At 44.6% G+C, this 17691-nt stretch overlaps 1 protein-coding gene across 2 annotated transcripts; it reads left to right on the plus strand.

Moving 5' to 3' along the window:
- Nucleotides 1-3041: 3041 nt before the first annotated feature.
- Nucleotides 3042-16411, plus strand: MLANA (melan-A). Of its 2 annotated transcripts, none has more exons than XM_083594202.1 (5): nucleotides 3042-3065; nucleotides 7260-7354; nucleotides 10989-11085; nucleotides 15279-15383; nucleotides 16045-16411. In XM_083594202.1, the coding sequence occupies exons 2-5, from the start codon at nucleotides 7281-7283 to the stop codon at nucleotides 16111-16113; spliced, it is 345 nt and encodes a 114-aa protein (XP_083450328.1). In that variant the 5' UTR covers nucleotides 3042-3065; nucleotides 7260-7280; the 3' UTR covers nucleotides 16114-16411. The 2 variants fall into 2 exon arrangements, with proteins under 2 accessions (XP_083450328.1, XP_083450327.1); XM_083594201.1 differs by lacking the exon at nucleotides 3042-3065 and adding an exon at nucleotides 5154-5313.
- Nucleotides 16412-17691: the final 1280 nt, after the last annotated feature.

A 17691-nucleotide genomic window follows, 5' to 3' on the forward strand; every position in this document is an offset into this window, starting at 1 on the left:
GTTTCCAATAAACATTACAATATGTTTGACACTCGCCCATGAAACATTCTGTATACTGCTGAAGATGGATTTAAAAAAAACAAATTTATACTTTTAGAGAAGACAATTGTTTTAAAGAAAACAAGTTGCACATAAATTCTTGAGGTTGGTCACATCTTTTAAAACACAATAAAAAAAATCATCTACCTGTGACATACCTGTGACATTGATTATTTTTGTAGGGAAGATTATGTCAGTATAATTTTTAGAGTTTTGGGGTTTAGTAATGGAAGTTCAAATAATATTAGCTGAAGCACAAAATATGTAAAGAAGCTTATGAGTGTTACATTGCTCACTACAGAATTACCCTACATCCATTATGCCCTCATAATGTTCCTTAATCTAGTCTCCTGCTTGTCCAAAGCAAAAGTTAGCACTCTTGGGACTCACAAAGGGAATATTACGCTATTAGCACTGAAAAGAGCTTGGCAGTAATATAATGCAAAGGCTAAAATGTGTTTGGGACAAATGTGCATCCATTGGAACCATTTATCAGACATGAACTCCTTAAGGAAGTAATTGCCTCACGTTTAAATAACATCTCTGCATCTAGCACAGACAAGATGGTAAAGGTGACATGTTACTAGAGCTCCCTCTAGAGAGGAAAATTAAAAAAATAACATGTTTTGTTGCATCTGAAAATTAACCATACTACAAACGATTGAAGGCTCACAGTCAAATATAACGAAAGGGAAGAACTATTTGAAAGGAAAGGGAATAAATGCTGTTTTAAATGTGCATTTCATATTCTACTTCCTTTAGTAATGTTTTCCTTTGAAATGTTTAAGTTCATTTTGTTGTTAACTTTGCTCCGTCAAATGTGCATTTTGTAGTTGACCTCCTTTGTAATGTGTTATTTGTAATCTTTAAGATAGGGTTGCCATATTTAAAGAAGTAAAAGTTGACTTTTGCGGGGGGGGGGAGGACAACATTTTGGCGATTTCCTCAAATTCCCCCCAGAAAATCTGGACGTATGGCAACCCTACTTTAAGATATTATTTGGGTTTATAGTTGATTTTTTCAGTAACTTTTTATTCCAGATTGTTTCATTCGACATTTTAATGTGTTGTAAACTGCTTTTGATATTTTTCTTTTCCTTAAAAATATAAAGCTGTATTGAAATGAAGGACAAAATGAACCCTCTCCTATTTCATGAACAGGACTGGAATTAGGTTTGATGAGGCCCTAAGCTACTGAAGGTAAGGAGGCCCTTTATATGTCCAGCTGTCCTTTGTCAACAACAAATTGTTGCTGTTTTTCGTGTTGAATATATGCTATAAGGTAACTTATGGACCTAATAGGTATCTAAAGCCACTTGCACATAACAAATGTGTATTTTATCAAAGTAATTGTTGAACTGAAATACAATTAAGAAGAAGTATATTAATAGTGAAATACAATTAAGAAGTATATTAATAGTGAAATAATTATTCAGCTCTAACTTAAAATGATTTTTTATTCATAACAAACTTAATAATGCAAACACATTGGCATTTGGCAATAACAAAAGTTCCTTTAGAAACACAATTTACAAAGACTCATAATCTAGTCTCTAGAAACTTGCTATAACATGAAATAATAATAGCAAACCAGTGATAATGGCAGGGCCCATTACCTACATCATAGGAGCCTACACAACACAAAACACTGTTGCTGTATGTAGGTTTTATTTTATTTGTTTTTTTATCTTATATTTTGGAAATGTACATCCAGGTTTTTTTCTTTTAAACTGGGGGGGGGGGCTAAGCTATAGCTTGTTTAGCTTATACATAAATCTGGCACTGGAGCTGACTGAGCGAGTAGTGGACTCACAAGTTCAGATACACAGGGATTCCAAAGAAAGATGAGAGATCAGGTCTTTCTATTTTTTAAAAGGTACAAACTTACAGCAAAGGTCCGAAGGTGGAAAACATTCGGTGGAAAAGATTCTGTAGCAAGAAGATGGCTTGTCGGCACCCAAGTTAAGATACACACAACCTTTATAGACCCAGGTAGGCTACGTCACCTGGGAACACAGGTGACTGGTATTAACCATCACCTCCCCATTTAGCTATGCCTGGGGCATAGCTAAATATCCAATAATATTCCAATAATGTGAAATGCAGATGAGCTCCATGCTACAGCTGCTCCCAGGGTCATCTTGGCCATCATTTGCCGCAAGCAGGGCTTCCAAACCAGCTCGCCTTTTTGGGTCAACACAATGATTGACCTCGCTCAGCACTTAGGAGTAGCATGCTACTGGCAGAAATACTTCTGCTGTGTGTTACCAGACAACAACAAAAATGGATTTTTAAAAAGAAATAGATCTGTAAACAGAGGTCTGCTGCCAGCTGCATAGGAGTTAAAACGGGGAGGGGGCGGTTAGTATAGCAAATTTGGAATTTATACAAGCAGACTAATAAACCACCCCAGCAAAATCGACCAGGATCAAGCCCATGTTTTCACCTTATAAACTTCTCGGTTATTAATATTACTTTTTCTGCAACAGCCTGCTACGAAGGGATTAGCTAACACGGACAGGGATCTCTTCATCGCACTCGAGAATAATAGACCTTTGACATCTGGAATCTTGAGTCATCTGAATGCAAGATCAGCCCATGGCGAAGCACAAATGCACTGGCATTATCATCACATGGGTGATTTGTGACTGCCTGGCCGCTGGCAATGACAAAGAACCCCTTTATGTGATCCCCGCTCTCTGCAAGCAGTTATTGATGAATTCTTCTCTGAGAGGGAAGAAAGTATACCTGATTTGTTTTTAGCCATAAGGAGCACAAGAAAGCCTCTCATTGACTTTGGGTCTCATGCTATTCCCCCCCCCCCCGCTCCCCCCCCCCCCCACACCTCATGGCTCTTTCTACCCTGCTTCCATGGGCTATTTTCCATTTGTGCAACGTAGGATAAAGTAGGATGGGAAAAGGTGCTAATTTTGATGGTACTACATGCAACTGGTGTGGTGGCCTGAAGCAAATATTTACATGAAAAAAAAAAGGCACATGCTGGAAACATTTATAGAAAACCAGGTGGTGAGTATTATACTCTTTTACTCAAGTATTGTGCCCCACCCCCATTGAATTTATTAAAGCTGGACAGGACAGTAAAAAATACAGGCAGAAAATCTGTGCCTAGTAGGTAGGTCCATTGCTCAGACACCATCTTAAGAGATGCACTCTGCTGAACTCACAGACCTGAGGAAGGAAGGATATTAATCAATAAATTTATCCTCTCCTAGCATCTATAAAGGTAAAGGGACCCCTGACGGTTAAGTCCAGTCGCAGACGACTCTGGGGTTGCGGCGCTCATCTCACTTTATTGGCCAAGGAAGCCGGCGTACAGCTTCCGGGTCATGTGGCCAGCATGACAAAGCCGCTTCTGGCGAAACCAGAGCAGCGCACGGAAACGCCGTTTACCTTCCCGCCAGAAGGTATCTACTTGCACTTTGATGTGCTTTCGAACTGCTAAGTTGGCAGGAGCAGAGACTGAGCAATGGGAGGTCACCCCATCGCGGGGATTCGAACCGCTGACCTTCTGATCGGCAAGCTCTAGGCTCTGTGGTTTAGACCCACATCCCCCTAGCATCTATACACATCCCTAACTAGACCCTTTATTTATTGCCTGCTACCAGTTCACGTTCAATGCTGCTGTTGTTGTTTAGTCATTTAGTCATGTCCGACTCTTCATGACCCCATGGACCAGAGCACACCAGGCACTCCTGTCTTCCACTGCCTCCCGCAGTTTGGTCAAACTCACGCTGGTAGCTTCGAGAACACTGTCCAACCATCTTGTCCTCTGTCGTCCCCTTCTCCTTGTGCCCTCCATCTTTCCCAACATCAGGGTCTTTTCCAGGGAGTCTTCTCTTCTCATGAGGTGGCTAAAGTATTGGAGCCTCAGCTTCAGGATCTGTCCTTCCAGTGAGCACTCAGGGCTGATTTCCTTCAGAATGGATAGGCTTGATCTTCTTGCAGTCCATGGGACTCTCAAGAGTCTCCTCCAGCACCAGACTTCAAAAGCATCAATTCTTCGGTGATCAGCCTCCTTTATGGTCCAGCTCTCACTTCCATACATCACTACTGCTGTATGGGCAGTTAATTCAGATGAACCCATCTAGTCCCCGAAACCTTCTTATTGGTTCTATATTTCTATAGGTAGCTTTTGTGTAAATCTTTATTTTTTAAACAAATCTTTACATTTGTTTTACAAGATTGCAGGCTGAGCCTTTAGCCAGCTTGCAGGGAAGTCTCTTTCCATATTAAGCTTGCCATATTTTAAAGAGCAGAGGCCTTGCTGCAAGCACCCTCTTTGATGTCAAAAACGATGGAGCTTCTATAGGACTGTCTCATTGGCATCCCCACAACTTCGGAGGCCCATCCGGCCAACCGGTTATTAGAATTCAGGTGCAGTTTGAGCTGAGATGATCATACCTGCAACTGTCCTTTGTACAATGGTACCTCGGGTTACAAACGCTTCAGGTTACAGCCTCTGCTAACCCAGAAATAGTACCTCGGGTTAAGAACTTTGCTTCAGAATGTGAACAGAAATTGGGTGGCGGTGGCGTGGCAACAGCAGGAGACCCCATTAGCTAAAGTGGTACCTCAGGTTAAGAACAGTTTCAGGTTAAGAACAGACCTCCAGAACGAATTAAGTTCTTAACCCGAGGTACCACTGTACAGTCATACCTCGGGTTACAGATGCTTCAGGTTGTGTTTTTTCGGGTTACGGACCTGCCGAAACCCAGAAGTACCGGGACGGGTTACTTCTAGGTTTCGGGGGTCGCACATGCGCAGAAGCGGCGAATCGCAACCCGTGCATGCGCAGATGCGCCGCTGCAGGTCGCGAACGTGCATCCTGCACAGATCACGTTCACAACCCAAGCATCCACTGTACTTGTATTAAGCATTTGCTTCTGCCCCTCTACAGGGCTTCAAGAAAAGAGGTCTGGATTGCTCCACACAATAATTGAACAGCTACTCTTTATTGTTTGCATAAGGCTGCAATCCTAGACACACTTAGCAAGGGAGCAAGTCCCACTGAACTGAATGTGGCTTCCCTCTGGGAGGGGTTTGGGTAGAAATGGAAAGAACAGAAACCATTTCTTTGGTCTTAGCCTTTCACGCTAATTAAAGCGATCAAAAAGCTGCACCGCCAGGAATTCAGACTCGTGATGGTCATGAGAGCTCAGTAGTCCTAAGGAGGAAATTTAAAAAAGTAAAAAAGAGATAGAGGAGGAAGGAAATCTGGTTATGCCTTAGCACTCAGCCAGAGTCTGTAAGAAAGGTAAGCCTTGTTTATTTCTTGCACAAGATTTTCATGTTGTATTAAATTTCAGTTTGACCAGTTTTCTTATCTCTTGGGGAAAAAAATGTATTTGGTTAAGAAATAAGTTTCTTAAATTGTGGGACCTTTAGCATGCGTCCCCCCCCCTTACCTGACTGTGGTAGCTCTGTAATTTTAGTTCACAGCACAATTTACTATTCTGTGCACTGCTGAAATCAGAGATTGCAATCCTGCACTTGATAGGCTGTTTCAATCTCCTTTCATTTAATGAGATTTAAGTAGCGTAGCTGTGGGCCAAAATGTTTATCTGTGTGCTTTTCTGGATGAAGCCATTCAGTTTGATTTGATATGGCTGGTTAATTTTCCTTGGGTATTTACACAAATGACAAGCAGATAAATCCATCAGATTATGACATTAGGAAAAGCACAGGGCAATATAAACTTAAGACAACGTTGGTCTACTACCTTTGCAGAGTTGTGTTCATTCACATCCTAATAGCAAAACCGATTACGTTTTTGATTTTTTAAAGTTACACAATGCTCCAGTGTGTCTTTTTCCAAATCAAGGGTCACCGAATTCTAAATCCTGGAATCTCTCTCTGTTCTTCAAACAGTGGTTCAGGGACTGGAAGTTTATTTCATTTTTAAAATAGGTTTATTACGTTTTGGCGTAATAACTGACCCAGCTCCCTTCAATCAGTGATCTGGCGCCATTAAACAATCGATGCTATCTAGCTGTAAGAACACTCTGCCCACTTTTTATTATTTAAATCGTTTCCCCCTTTCTTTTATGAATTAAAAGTGTGGGTTTTGTTTTTAGCACACCATGTTTAAATTTGATAGCATTCAAGGGTAACATTTCAAAGTCAGACCTGCCCTGCAGTCCACTTTCTGTCTCTTTGCTACATTACCAGAATGTTTGACCAGCTAGCTCTGAAATGTCTGCTCTGATTGACAGCAGGTCTTCAGGGGCCCAGACAGCATATTTCACATAATTTGTTCTCTGTTCTACCTTTTAACTGGGGATGCAAGAGTCTAAATATAGGGTGATTCTGAATGCAAAGCCTTTGGCCTACCATACACTATAAAATGCATGCAGTGGCGTAGCGTGGGTTGTCAGCACCCAAGGCAAGGCAAGTAATTTGCGCCCCCTAACCCGTGGATTTTAGCACTCGAGTCTCTTCCGCGGCCCCCCCCAGATGTTGCACCCAGTGCGGCCGGCCCCCCCGCACCCCGCACGCTACGCCACTGAATGCATGTGCTCTTAACCTGCTATGTATATAGATATTCTGCAGATTACACTAGTCTGAAATGGCCCCCCCACCTCTAAAACCAGAGGGCATGGAAGCAAAGAAGTGAATGTGTGGGGAAATGTCGATGAGACTATTTATTTCACTTAGATTTTTCACATGCGGAACTTTATTAAAATACTTTAATGAGCAACCGGCTCATTCAGTCACTGAGATTTCCTTTTAGTGGTCAGTGCAAAAACTTGCCTTTAATGGATCAATGTATAATCATTTTCCTAGCATCCTTTTTTCTCTTTCGAAGGACTGAGACGATATCTAAAACAGAGTAGAAAAGACAATAAAATAAAAATTTAAAAAACGTAAAAATAAAAACCTTTCTGAACCCTAGATCAGGTATAGGCAAACTCGGCCCTCCAGATGTTTTGGGACTACAATTCCCACCATTCCTGACCACTAGGGATCATGGGAGTTGTAGTCCCAAAACATCTGGAGGGCCAAGTTTGCCTATGCCTGCCCTAGATGGTCCCCACTCAAGACTTCAGCTGAGTATGAGTATTTGGGAAACATTGTCAGTGAGCTGTTTAATTTCTTAAGAAACTGTCCAGTCAACAAATGAGGCTGTGTTTCTGCCAAGATTATCAAGGATACAATGAAAATTCCGCATAGAGAATGGTCACCCCTTTGTCCATTTTGTAGGTGTGATCTGAACCAAACAAGATGCCCAGGGGACAGCACTACCTAGATGGCAACTTTGCTCGAGGAAAGGGATCCACCTCTCTTTCAGCGGAAGAGTAAGCGGAGCTATCGGACTTATTGACAAACTATTTCAATGCCATTCCAAATACGCAATTTTAGTCACAAAAGGGAGAGTGGTTTTCTCCATCTGAGTTCAGGGTCAAGCTCTCAGCTCATCCATTTATAGCCCCTTTCATGGGGCGTGTGTGCCTGTTTTACTCCCCCTCCCACCCTGTATGCTGAGCCTCTGCCCATGTACAAAGCTTCCTTCTTCTTGGCCCTGTGCTATTGGGTGGTGGCCAGTCTCTTGGTGGGAGGAAGGAGAATTATAATTATAATTATAATTTATCTATTTATTTATACCCCGGCCTTCCCGGTTCAAAAACCAGGCTCAGAGCGGCTAACAACAAACATTTAACTGTAAAAGCAGCACAAAATACAGTATAAAAACACGAATAACAATAAAATTCAAAATTCAAAAATCAATTTAGGGGAAATAAGCATTAGATAATCCCCAGGGCTAGCTGGCTGAATTGGTCCTAATTGGGCCAGCGAGGAGGCCAGGGGAGAATTAGCTGTGGGGTCTCAGAGCGGGTAATCTTCATAAAAGGGGAGGGGGAGGGAAGAGAAGGGAAGGGAAATAAAATATCAGGCTGAATTCAAATTAAAGGCCAGGCGGAATAACTCTGTCTTACAGGCCCGGCGAAAGGAGGTTAAATCCTGAAGGGCCCTAGTCTCATGGGACAGAGCATTCCACCAGGTCGGAGCCATCACTGAAAAGGCCCTGGTCCTGGTGGAGGATCGTCTGACTTCCTTAGGGCCCGGGACCTCTAAACTATGGTTATTCATGGACCTTAAAGTCCTCTGTGGGGCATACCAGGAGAGGCGGTCCCGTAAAGCCCTTCTCTGTGGGCAGGGCCTGAACAAGACTTACGCAGGGAGGCACCCCTGGGTGCTTCCTCTGGGCTTTCAGATTAACATTTCTAGGGTACTGATTTTATTTGAAAAAGAACAAAGAATGACGTTGGAACTCATGGACACTTGATTCCACACAGGGATACGAGATTCTGCTGTTGGGGGTGGGCCTCTCTCATGTCCCCCATCCCAAATGGCACAGACTCTGTTGCTGCCCCCCTCCTTGCCTGAGGCTGCCTGGATTTGCCCCTGAGCAGATTTAACAAGGTCCCTCGGTGGGCATTGGGTCACCCCTCGCCCTGCCCCCCCTTTCTCTCTGGGCGGGGCAGGCTTGCTTTCCACCCTTGCCTCCCCTCCCCCAACTTGCAGAGAGCAGCTGCTGGGTTTTAAGTTAAACTGCAAAACAGGGGCTTCCACCTTGCAGAACCTCATTTCCATCCAGGATCAGCTTTGCAAGAGCTGAGCTGCTGCAGCCACAGCCCTACTGCTGTCGGAGGGGGAACTGGCCACAAACAAGACTGAAAACGGAGCCGGGGGGAACAAATTTCAGGGTGGGAGGGAGATGGGAGTGCCTTTTTTTCCTTTTGCTTTTAATGTACACTTTAATACTTTGTGGAATGAATGGAGAATATTTATAACCACTATCCCCAACTGTGGTTGTCCTAAGGGTGTTTCTGCATGAATGTGTTGTTCTTGTTAGGTTTCTGATGTGCTGGTTCGCTGCATCCAATCGCTAATTTATCCAGGCTTTTGAAGATTGTCCACCCTGACTTCAGTTCTTCAGTTTATGCAGTAGACCGGGGTTACTTGAGTATGGCACAGTCTAAGCTACACCATAAGAGGCAATAGCAGCCTGGCCCAGGGCTCAAATTACTGGGGGGGGGGAGGGAAGCTTGGGGGCTTCTAATGAAAACCAAAACCTGACTTTCCCCAGTAATTTAAGCCAAATCGTACCACACCCGTCTAACAACAGTAGTTAAATAGACTGTCACAAAACTGTGAGGATGAGGGCCAGTAAGCATTGCAAAAGCCAGGACCTGCATATGATTATACTCCTAAAGAGGCCAGTCTCAGGGACGCGGGGTGGCACTGTGGTCTAAACCACAGAGCCTAGGGCTTGCCGATCAGAAGGTTGGCGGTTCGAATCCCCGTGACGCGGTGAGCTCCCGTTGCTCAGTCCCTGCTCCTGCCAACCTAGCAGAACGAAAGCAAGTAGATACAGTAAATAGGTACTGCTCTGGCGGGAAGGTAAACAGTGTTTCCGTGCACTGCTCTGGTTTGCAGAAGCGGCTTAGTCATGCTGGCCACATGACCTGGAAGCTGTACGCCAGCTCCCTCGGCCAGTAAAGCGAGATGAGCGCCGCAACCCCAGAGTCATCCGCAACTTGCACGCCAGTGCAAGTAGATGAATAGGTACCGCTCCAGCAGGAAGGTAAACGGTGTTTCCGTGTGCTCTGGTGTCCATCATGGTGTTCCGTTGCACCAGAAGCGGTTTAATCAACCTGGCCACACGACCCGGAAAGCTGTCTGTGGACAAACGCCGGCTTCCTCAGCCTGAAAGTGAGATGAGCACCACAATCCCATAGTCACCTTTGACTGGACTTAACCGTCCAGGGATCCTTTGTGCCTTTGGAATAATTTCTCTGAGGGGCATCTTGCTTCAGTTCTGTTTCCTTTTTATAGCAGGTGAAGATGCTCCTCTTTGCCCAGACCTTTGGTAGAGGTGCAATGAGTTTTGATAAGTTTGTTTTCACTGCCTCTCCTGCCTTATTTCTTATTTTCATTGTTCCCATTTTATTGTCATTGTTCAATTTCAGCGTATTTATGTATTTTCCACCCTGGGACTTTCAGGTGAGAGGTGGACTATAAACACCACAAATAAACAAATAATCACTTGCGCATTCACTTTTACGTCCCATCACCCTCAGGGGGACGTACCTGTCCCCTCCGCTGTGTGAGAGGTTGTCTCTTGGGTGTGTGCTTGCCAAGCAGTTGTGTGCTTGCCATTTCCACCTGCAGCATGCAGCTGGTACTGAAATATTTTTGAACTCAGTTCTTTCATCCCCTCTAAATCCTATTGTGTCAGTGTCGTTACAAGGAGACAATTCCATATCAAAATCTATTCAGATGGAAGCCTCATCATGCAGTGTGCCAGTTGTATTGCAGCCCATAATCAAAACCCCATTTTATTTCTTTGTTCCTGGCTGCCTGTGTGTCTTTTTGTACAAATTCTGTACTGAATATGCAGAGTTTCATAGAGTTGATTTAACATGCTTATCACGTTCCCTAAAGGTAAAGGTAAAGGGACCCCTGACCATTAGGTCCAGTCGTGGCCGACTCTGGGGTTGCGGCGCTCATCTCGCTTTATTGGCCGAGGGAGCCGACATACAGCTTCTGGGTCATGTGGCCAGCATGACTAAGCCGCTGCTGGTGAACCAGGGCAGCGCACAGAAACGCCGTTTACCTTCCCTCCAGAGCGGTACCTATTTTTCTACTTGCACTTTGACGTGCTTTCGAACTGCTAGGTTGGCAGGAGCAGGGACCGAGCAACGGGAGCTCACCCCATCGCAGGGATTCAAACCGCTGACCTTCTGATCAGCAAGTCCTAGCCTCTGTGCTTATCGCGTTCCCTACAAAGCTACAAAAGCAAAACCGGTTGTTGCGTCTCCTGGTTTGCTTGGCCCTGTGTTAAAACTGTGCTTCGCACAGGACATATTAAAATCTTTCTTGTTCCCATACGTGTTTTGTAATGGTGTCTTCTTCTTTTCCAAACAGGGCTGCAGGCATTGGAATTCTTGTTGTGATTCTTACAGCTTTGCTGATTATTGGCTGTTGGTATTACAAAAAGCGCAATGGTTATAGAAGCCTTCTGGTAAGGATAAAGTTAAAATTAAAAAATGCTGCATCTCAGTTCTGCCCGGGATCCACAGTCCAGTAGTCTTTCCCCCTAAACTCTGATGTGCAAATATACTTCATGGTTACTCAGTACTGGTGAGGCAAATACACTCTGCCCCTGCTCTTAGGTACATTTGTATGGTACTGTACTGCCTATGCCCCTTCATGGATCACTGCCTTGCCGTGGCGAAGGGGCTTGAAGAACTCAGAGAAGCTATGAACTACGCCGAGCAGGGCACACAAGATGAACAGGTCATAGTGGAGAGTTTTGACCAAACGTGATCCACCTGGAGGAGGAACCGGCAAGCCACTCCAGTATCCTTGCCAAGAAAACTCCATGGACAAAGACAACAGGCATATAAAAGTTATGACGCTGGAAGATGAGCCCCTCAGGTCGGAAGGCGTCCAACATGCTACTGGGGAAGAGCGGAGGGCAAGTACAAGTAGATCCAGAGCTGATGAAGCGGCTGGGCCAAAGCCGAAAGGACGCTCAGTTGCGGATATGCCTGGAAGCGAAAGGAAAGTCCAATGCTGTAAAGAAAAATATTGCATAGGAACCTGGAATGTAAGAACCATGAACCTAGGTAAGTTGGAGGTGGTCAAAAATGAGATGGCAAGAATAAATATTGACATCCTGGGCATCAGTGAACTAAAATGGACGGGAATGGGCGAATTCAGTTCGGATGACCATCACATCTACTACTGTGGGCAAGAAACCCGTAAAAGAAATGGAGTGGCCCTCATAGTCAACAAAAGAGTGGCGAAAGCTGTACTGGGATGCAATCTCAAAAATGATAGAATGATCTCGATACGAATCCAAGGCAGACCTTTTAACATCACAGTAATCCAAGTTTATGCACCAACCACTGGCGCTGAAGAAACTGAAATAGACCAATTTTATGAAGACTTACAAGACCTTATAGAAGTGACACCAAAGAAGGATGTTCTTCTCATTATAGGGGATTGGAATGCTAAAGTAGGGAATCAAGAGATAAAAGGAACAACTGGCAAGTTTGGCCTTGGAGATCAAAACGAAGCAGGGCAAAGGCTAATAGAGTTCTGTCAAGAGAACAAGCTGGTCATCACAAACACGCTTTTCCAACAACACAAGAGACGTCTCTACACATGGACATCACCAGATGGGCAGTATCGAAATCAGATTGATTATATTCTCTGCAGCCAAAGATGGAGAAGCTCTATACAGTCAGCAAAAACAAGACCTGGAGCTGACTGTGGCTCAGATCATCAGCTTCTTATAGCAAAATTCAAGCTTAAACTGAAGAAAGTAGGAAAAACCACTGGGCCGGTAAGATACAATCTAAGTCAAATCCCTTATGAATACACAGTGGAAGTGAGGAACAGGTTTAAGGATTTAGATTTGCTGGACAGAGTGCCTGAAGAACTATGGATGGAGGCTCGTAACATTGTACAGGAGGCAGCAACGAAAACCATCCCAATGAAAAGGAAATGCAAGAAAGCAAAGTGGCTGTCCAACGAGGCCTTACAAATAGCGGAGGAGAGAAGGCAAGCAAAATGCGAGGGAGATAGTGAAAGATACAGGAAATTGAATGCAGATTTCCAAAGAATAGCAAGGAGAGACAAGAAGGCCTTCTTAAACGAGCAGTGCAAACAAATAGAGGAAAACAACAGAATGGGAAGAACCAGAGATCTGTTCAAGAAAATTGGAGATATGAAAGGAACATTTCGTACAAAGATTACCATAATAAAGGACAAAAGTGGTAAGGACCTAACAGAAGCAGAAGACATCAAGAAGAGGTGGCAAGAATACACAGAGGAATTATACCAGAAAGATATGGATGTCTCGTACACCCCAGGTAGTGTGGTTGCTGACCTTGAGCCAGACATCCTGGAAAGTGAAGTCAAATGGGCCTTAGAAAGCACTGCAAATAACAAGGCCAGTGGAAGTGATGGTATTCCAGCTGAACTATTTAAAATTTTAAAAGATGATGCTGTTAAGGTGCTACACTCAATATGCCAGCAAATTTGGAAAACTCAGCAGTGGCCAGAAGATTGGAGAAGATCAGTCTACATCCCAATCCCAAAGAAGGGCAGTGCCAAAGAATGCTCCAACTACCGCACAATTGCACTCATTTCACACGCTAGCAAGGTTATGCTTAAAATTCTACAAGGAAGGCTCAAACAGTATGTGGATCGAGAACTCCCAGAAGTGCAAGCTGGATTTAGAAGAGGCAGAGGAACCAGAGACCAAATTGCAAACATGCGCTGGATTATGGAGAAAGCTAGAGAGTTCCAGAAAGACATCTACTTCTGCTTCATTGACTATGCAAAAGCCTTTGACTGTGTCGACCACAGCAAACTATGGCAAGTTCTTAAAGAAATGGGAGTGCCTGATCACCTCATCTGTCTCCTGAGAAATCTCTATGTGGGACAAGAAGCTACAGTTAGAACTGGATATGGAACAACTGATTGGTTCAAAATTGGGAAAGGCGTACGACAAGGCTGTATTTTGTCTCCCTGCTTATTTAATTTATACGCAGAATACATCATGCGAAAGGCTGGGCTGGATGAATCCCAAGCTGGAATTAAGATTGCCGGAAGAAATATCAACAACCTCAGATATGCAGATGACACAACCTTGATGGCAGAAAGTGAGGAGGAATTAAAGAACCTTTTAATGAGGGTGAAAGAGGAGAGTGCAAAATATGGTCTGAAGCTCAACATCAAAAAAACGAAGATCATGGCCACTGGTCCCATCACCTCCTGGCAAATAGAAGGGGAAGAAATGGAGGCAGTGAGAGATTTTACTTTCTTGGGCTCCATGATCACTGCAGATGGTGACAGCAGCCACGAAATTAAAAGACGCCTGCTTCTTGGGAGAAGGGCAATGACAGGCCTAGACAGCATCTTGAGAAGTAGAGACGTCACCTTGCCAACAAAGGTCCGTATAGTTAAAGCCATGGTTTTCCCAGTAGTGATGTATGGAAGTGAGAGCTGGACCATAAAGAAGGCTGATCGCCGAAGAATTGATGCTTTTGAATTATGGTGCTGGAGAAGACTCTTGAGAGTCCCATGGACTGCAAGAAGATCAAATGCATCCATTCTTAATGAAATCAGCCCTGAGTGCTCACTGGAAGGACAGATTGTGAAGCTGAGGCTCCAGTACTTTGGCCACCTCATGAGAAGAGAAGACTCCCTGGAGAAGACACTGATGCTGGGAAAGATGGAGGGCACAAGGAGAAGGGGGCGACAGAGGATGAGATGGTTGGATAGTGTTTTCGAGGTTACCAGCATGAGTTTGACTAAACTGCGGGAGGTAGTGGAGGACAGAGGTGCCTGGCGTGCTCTGGTCCATGGGGTCACGAAGAGTCGGACACGACTAAACGACTAAACAACAACAACAACGTACTGCCTATGATCTAGAGTTAAACCTAAACATAGGGAGCAGATACTAGCCCTGTCGTAAGTTACTAGCCCTGTCGTAAGTTAAGCCTTGGGTGTACTCAATGTGCACAATAGCCTATGACAGCCTTGCCAGCCTGGTTGCCCTCCAGAGGTTTGGGAGACCCCCATCAGACGCAGCCCGCAGAGGGTTGCCAAAGGTTGATGCAGGAGAAGGAGGAGTTTGGATTTGATATCCCGCTTTATCATTACCCGAAGGAGTCATAAAGCGGCCAACATTCTCCTTTCCCTTCCTCCCCCACAACAAACACTCTGTGAGGTGAGTGGGGCTGAGAGACTTCAGAGAAGTGTGACTAGCCCAAGGTCACCCAGCAGCTGCATGTGGAGGAGCGGGGAAGCGAACCCGGTTCACCAGATTACGAGTCCACCGCTCTTAACCACTACACTACACTGGCTCACAGTGGAGGGATGTATTGCAAGACTATAGCATGTTAAGAACCACACATGCACTGTAGGGTGAGAGCAAGTAGGACCCCACTTTCACAGGGACTTAAAGAGCAAATTTTGTGCGAGACCACATGTGAATGTTAAATGCGGATAAAAAAGAAACTGAAAGCACATTGACATTACAGACAGATGATGTAAGCCACAAACAGATTTAGGCCTCATGTGCAAAACACTCTTAGACTTAATTCTCATTACTGGTTTTTAAAAAATATTATGGACCTTCTAATTTTCCTTGCATTCAAATGTCTCGTTTCTCTGCCCTTTTCTCCCTGTGTGCCACAGAGTAAGAATTTTGGAGGGGCCACTGGAAGGATCTCGGAAGGCAAAAGTGGTTTGTTGGGCTCCAAATTGCCCTTGCAGGAATACAACAGCAACAGTAGCCATGTGGTAAGATTATCCTTTTCTTAACATTTGGAAACCCTTTCTGTGACCACCAGAGAGTGCAGTGAGAGGGCCAGTGGAGTGTTAGAGCTTTAGACTAGGACCTGAGAGACTGGGGTTCAAATCCCACGTTGCTCATGGGGTGACCTTGGACCAGTCATTGCATCTTAGCCTAGCCTACCTCACAGGGTTGTTCTGAGGTTACAACTTAGCATATGAATAACAGTACGTTTCCGAGCACAATTCAAAGTGTTGGTGCTGACCTTTAAAGCCCTAAACGGCCTCTGCCCAGTATACCTGAAGGAGCATCTCCACCCCCATCGTTCGGCCTGGACACTGAGGTCCAGCGCCGAGGGCCTTCTGGCGGTTCCCTCACTGAGAGAAGTTACAGGGAACCAGGCAGAGGGCCTTCTCAGTAGTGGCTCCCGCCCTGTGGAACGCCTTCCCATCAGATGTCAAAGGAATAAACAACTATCTGACTTTTAGAAGACATCTGAAGGCAGCCCTGTTTAGGGAAGTTTTTTAATGACTGATGTTTTCATGTATTTTTAATCTCCTGTTGGAAGCCGCCCAGAGTAGCTGGGGAGACCCAGCCAGGGGGGTGGGGTATAAGTAATAAATTATTATATTATTATTATTTTCCCTTTCCTGATTTCCATTTTCACAGGTGCCTGATGCTCCACCGGCCTATGACAAAATATCTGCCACCCTTTTGCCACCGCCATATGCCCCATGAAGCAGGAACCATTAAATCCAGTGCTTGAACGATTACACGCACCATCTTTGATTTTTAGCTACACCTCTTGAAAAATAATGCATGCTATTGCAAATGTTTCTAAAAGCCATTATTGCTTAAGAAAATGCAGCTGTTCCCAATTGTATGAGATACCTGGAATGCTGATGCCATTGTACCTTCATTCCAGTTGCCTGGAGTCATTCAGTGTAAGAGATGCTGTGATATATTTTATTCCAAGAGCTATACCAAGCATAATAAATAATGAAGAGCAAGAACCAGCCTTCCTGAACCAGTGCTTTTTTAAAAAAAAAAGTTTAGGGGTACTTTCATTTTGACTGAAGAAAATCACTGTTTTATAGTTCAAATCGGGAATAATAAATACAGTAAATGGACAAAAGTACGAAGATTCACAGAGACGCGGGTGGCGCTGTGGGTTAAACTACAGAGCCTAGGACTTGCTGATCAGAAGGTCGGCAGTTCGAATCCCCGTGACAGGTTGAGCTCCCATTGCTCAGTCCCTGCTCCTGCCCACCTGGCAGTTTGAAAGCATGTCAAAGTGCAAGTAGATAAATAGGTACCGGTAAACGCCGTTTCCATGCGCTTCTCTGGTTCGCCAGCAGCGGCTTAGTCATGCTGTCCACATGACCCGAAAGCTGTATGCCGGCTCCCTCGGCCAATAAACCGAGATGAGCGCCGCAACCCCAGAGTCGGTCACGACTGGACCTAATGGTCAGGGGTCCCTTTACCTTACGAAGATTCACAAAATGTTTAGGGGTATGCGTATCCCCAGAAAAAAGCACTGATAATAACCCTCACACATGGATTCTATTACTCTTTTGTTCTTTTTGAGATTTACTAAAAGAATAAATGATTTTATCTCTTTAATGCTTCTCATTATGTAGCTTGCCAATTAATAAAGCCCCTTTTAGCTTCATTTGCTCAGCTCTCAGCGAACAAGTTGGCCTCTCAGAAGCCTCCTCCATCGTCTCAGGAGCTATTTCTCTACAAGGCAAACTAGACGTGAAGGTGGAATAGCCCATATGAGATCCCACTTAATTCAAATAACAACACAATGATTTCTGGCGTGTGGCGGGGAGGGGAGATTCTGTTGGGTCCTGAAACCCACCTTTGCATTTTGATGCCAAACCATTTCTCTCTTGTTGTTTTCTCTCCCACTAAAGATTATAGTGGTACCTCGGGTTAAGCACTTAATTCGTTCCGGAGGTCCATTCTTAACCTGAAACTGTTCTTAACCTGAAGCACCACTTTAGCTAATGGGGCCTCCCGCTGCTGCCGCACCGCCGGAGCACGATTTCTGTTCTCATCCTGAAGCAAAGTTCTTAATCTGAAGCACTATTTCTGGGTTAGCGGAGTCTGTAACCTGAAGCGTATGTAACCTGAAGCGTATGTAACCCGAGGTACCACTGTACATCGGGACTCTATGGGGAGAAAGAAAAGCTGGTGCCAAGACATTTCAGGGGGAAATCCTGGCTGGAGTAACTTAAGGGAATATTTCCACATTCAGGGGATGGGTTGCAGGGGCAGGAAAATCTAGGAAGCAATATATGTGGGTGAAGA

This window comes from Podarcis filfolensis, assembly GCF_964270895.1.
Source record: "Podarcis filfolensis genome assembly, chromosome: 17".
Lineage (NCBI taxonomy): Eukaryota > Metazoa > Chordata > Lepidosauria > Squamata > Lacertidae > Podarcis > Podarcis filfolensis.

Coding starts and splice junctions, on each gene's coding strand:
- MLANA (XM_083594202.1), top strand. CDS start 7,281: ATGCCCAGGGGACAGCACTACCTAGATGGCAACTTTGCTCGAGGAAAG. Junction 7,355..10,988: donor ACCTCTCTTTCAGCGGAAGA/GTAAGCGGAGCT, acceptor TTTTCCAAACAG/GGCTGCAGGCATTGGAATTC. Junction 11,086..15,278: donor ATGGTTATAGAAGCCTTCTG/GTAAGGATAAAG, acceptor TGTGTGCCACAG/AGTAAGAATTTTGGAGGGGC.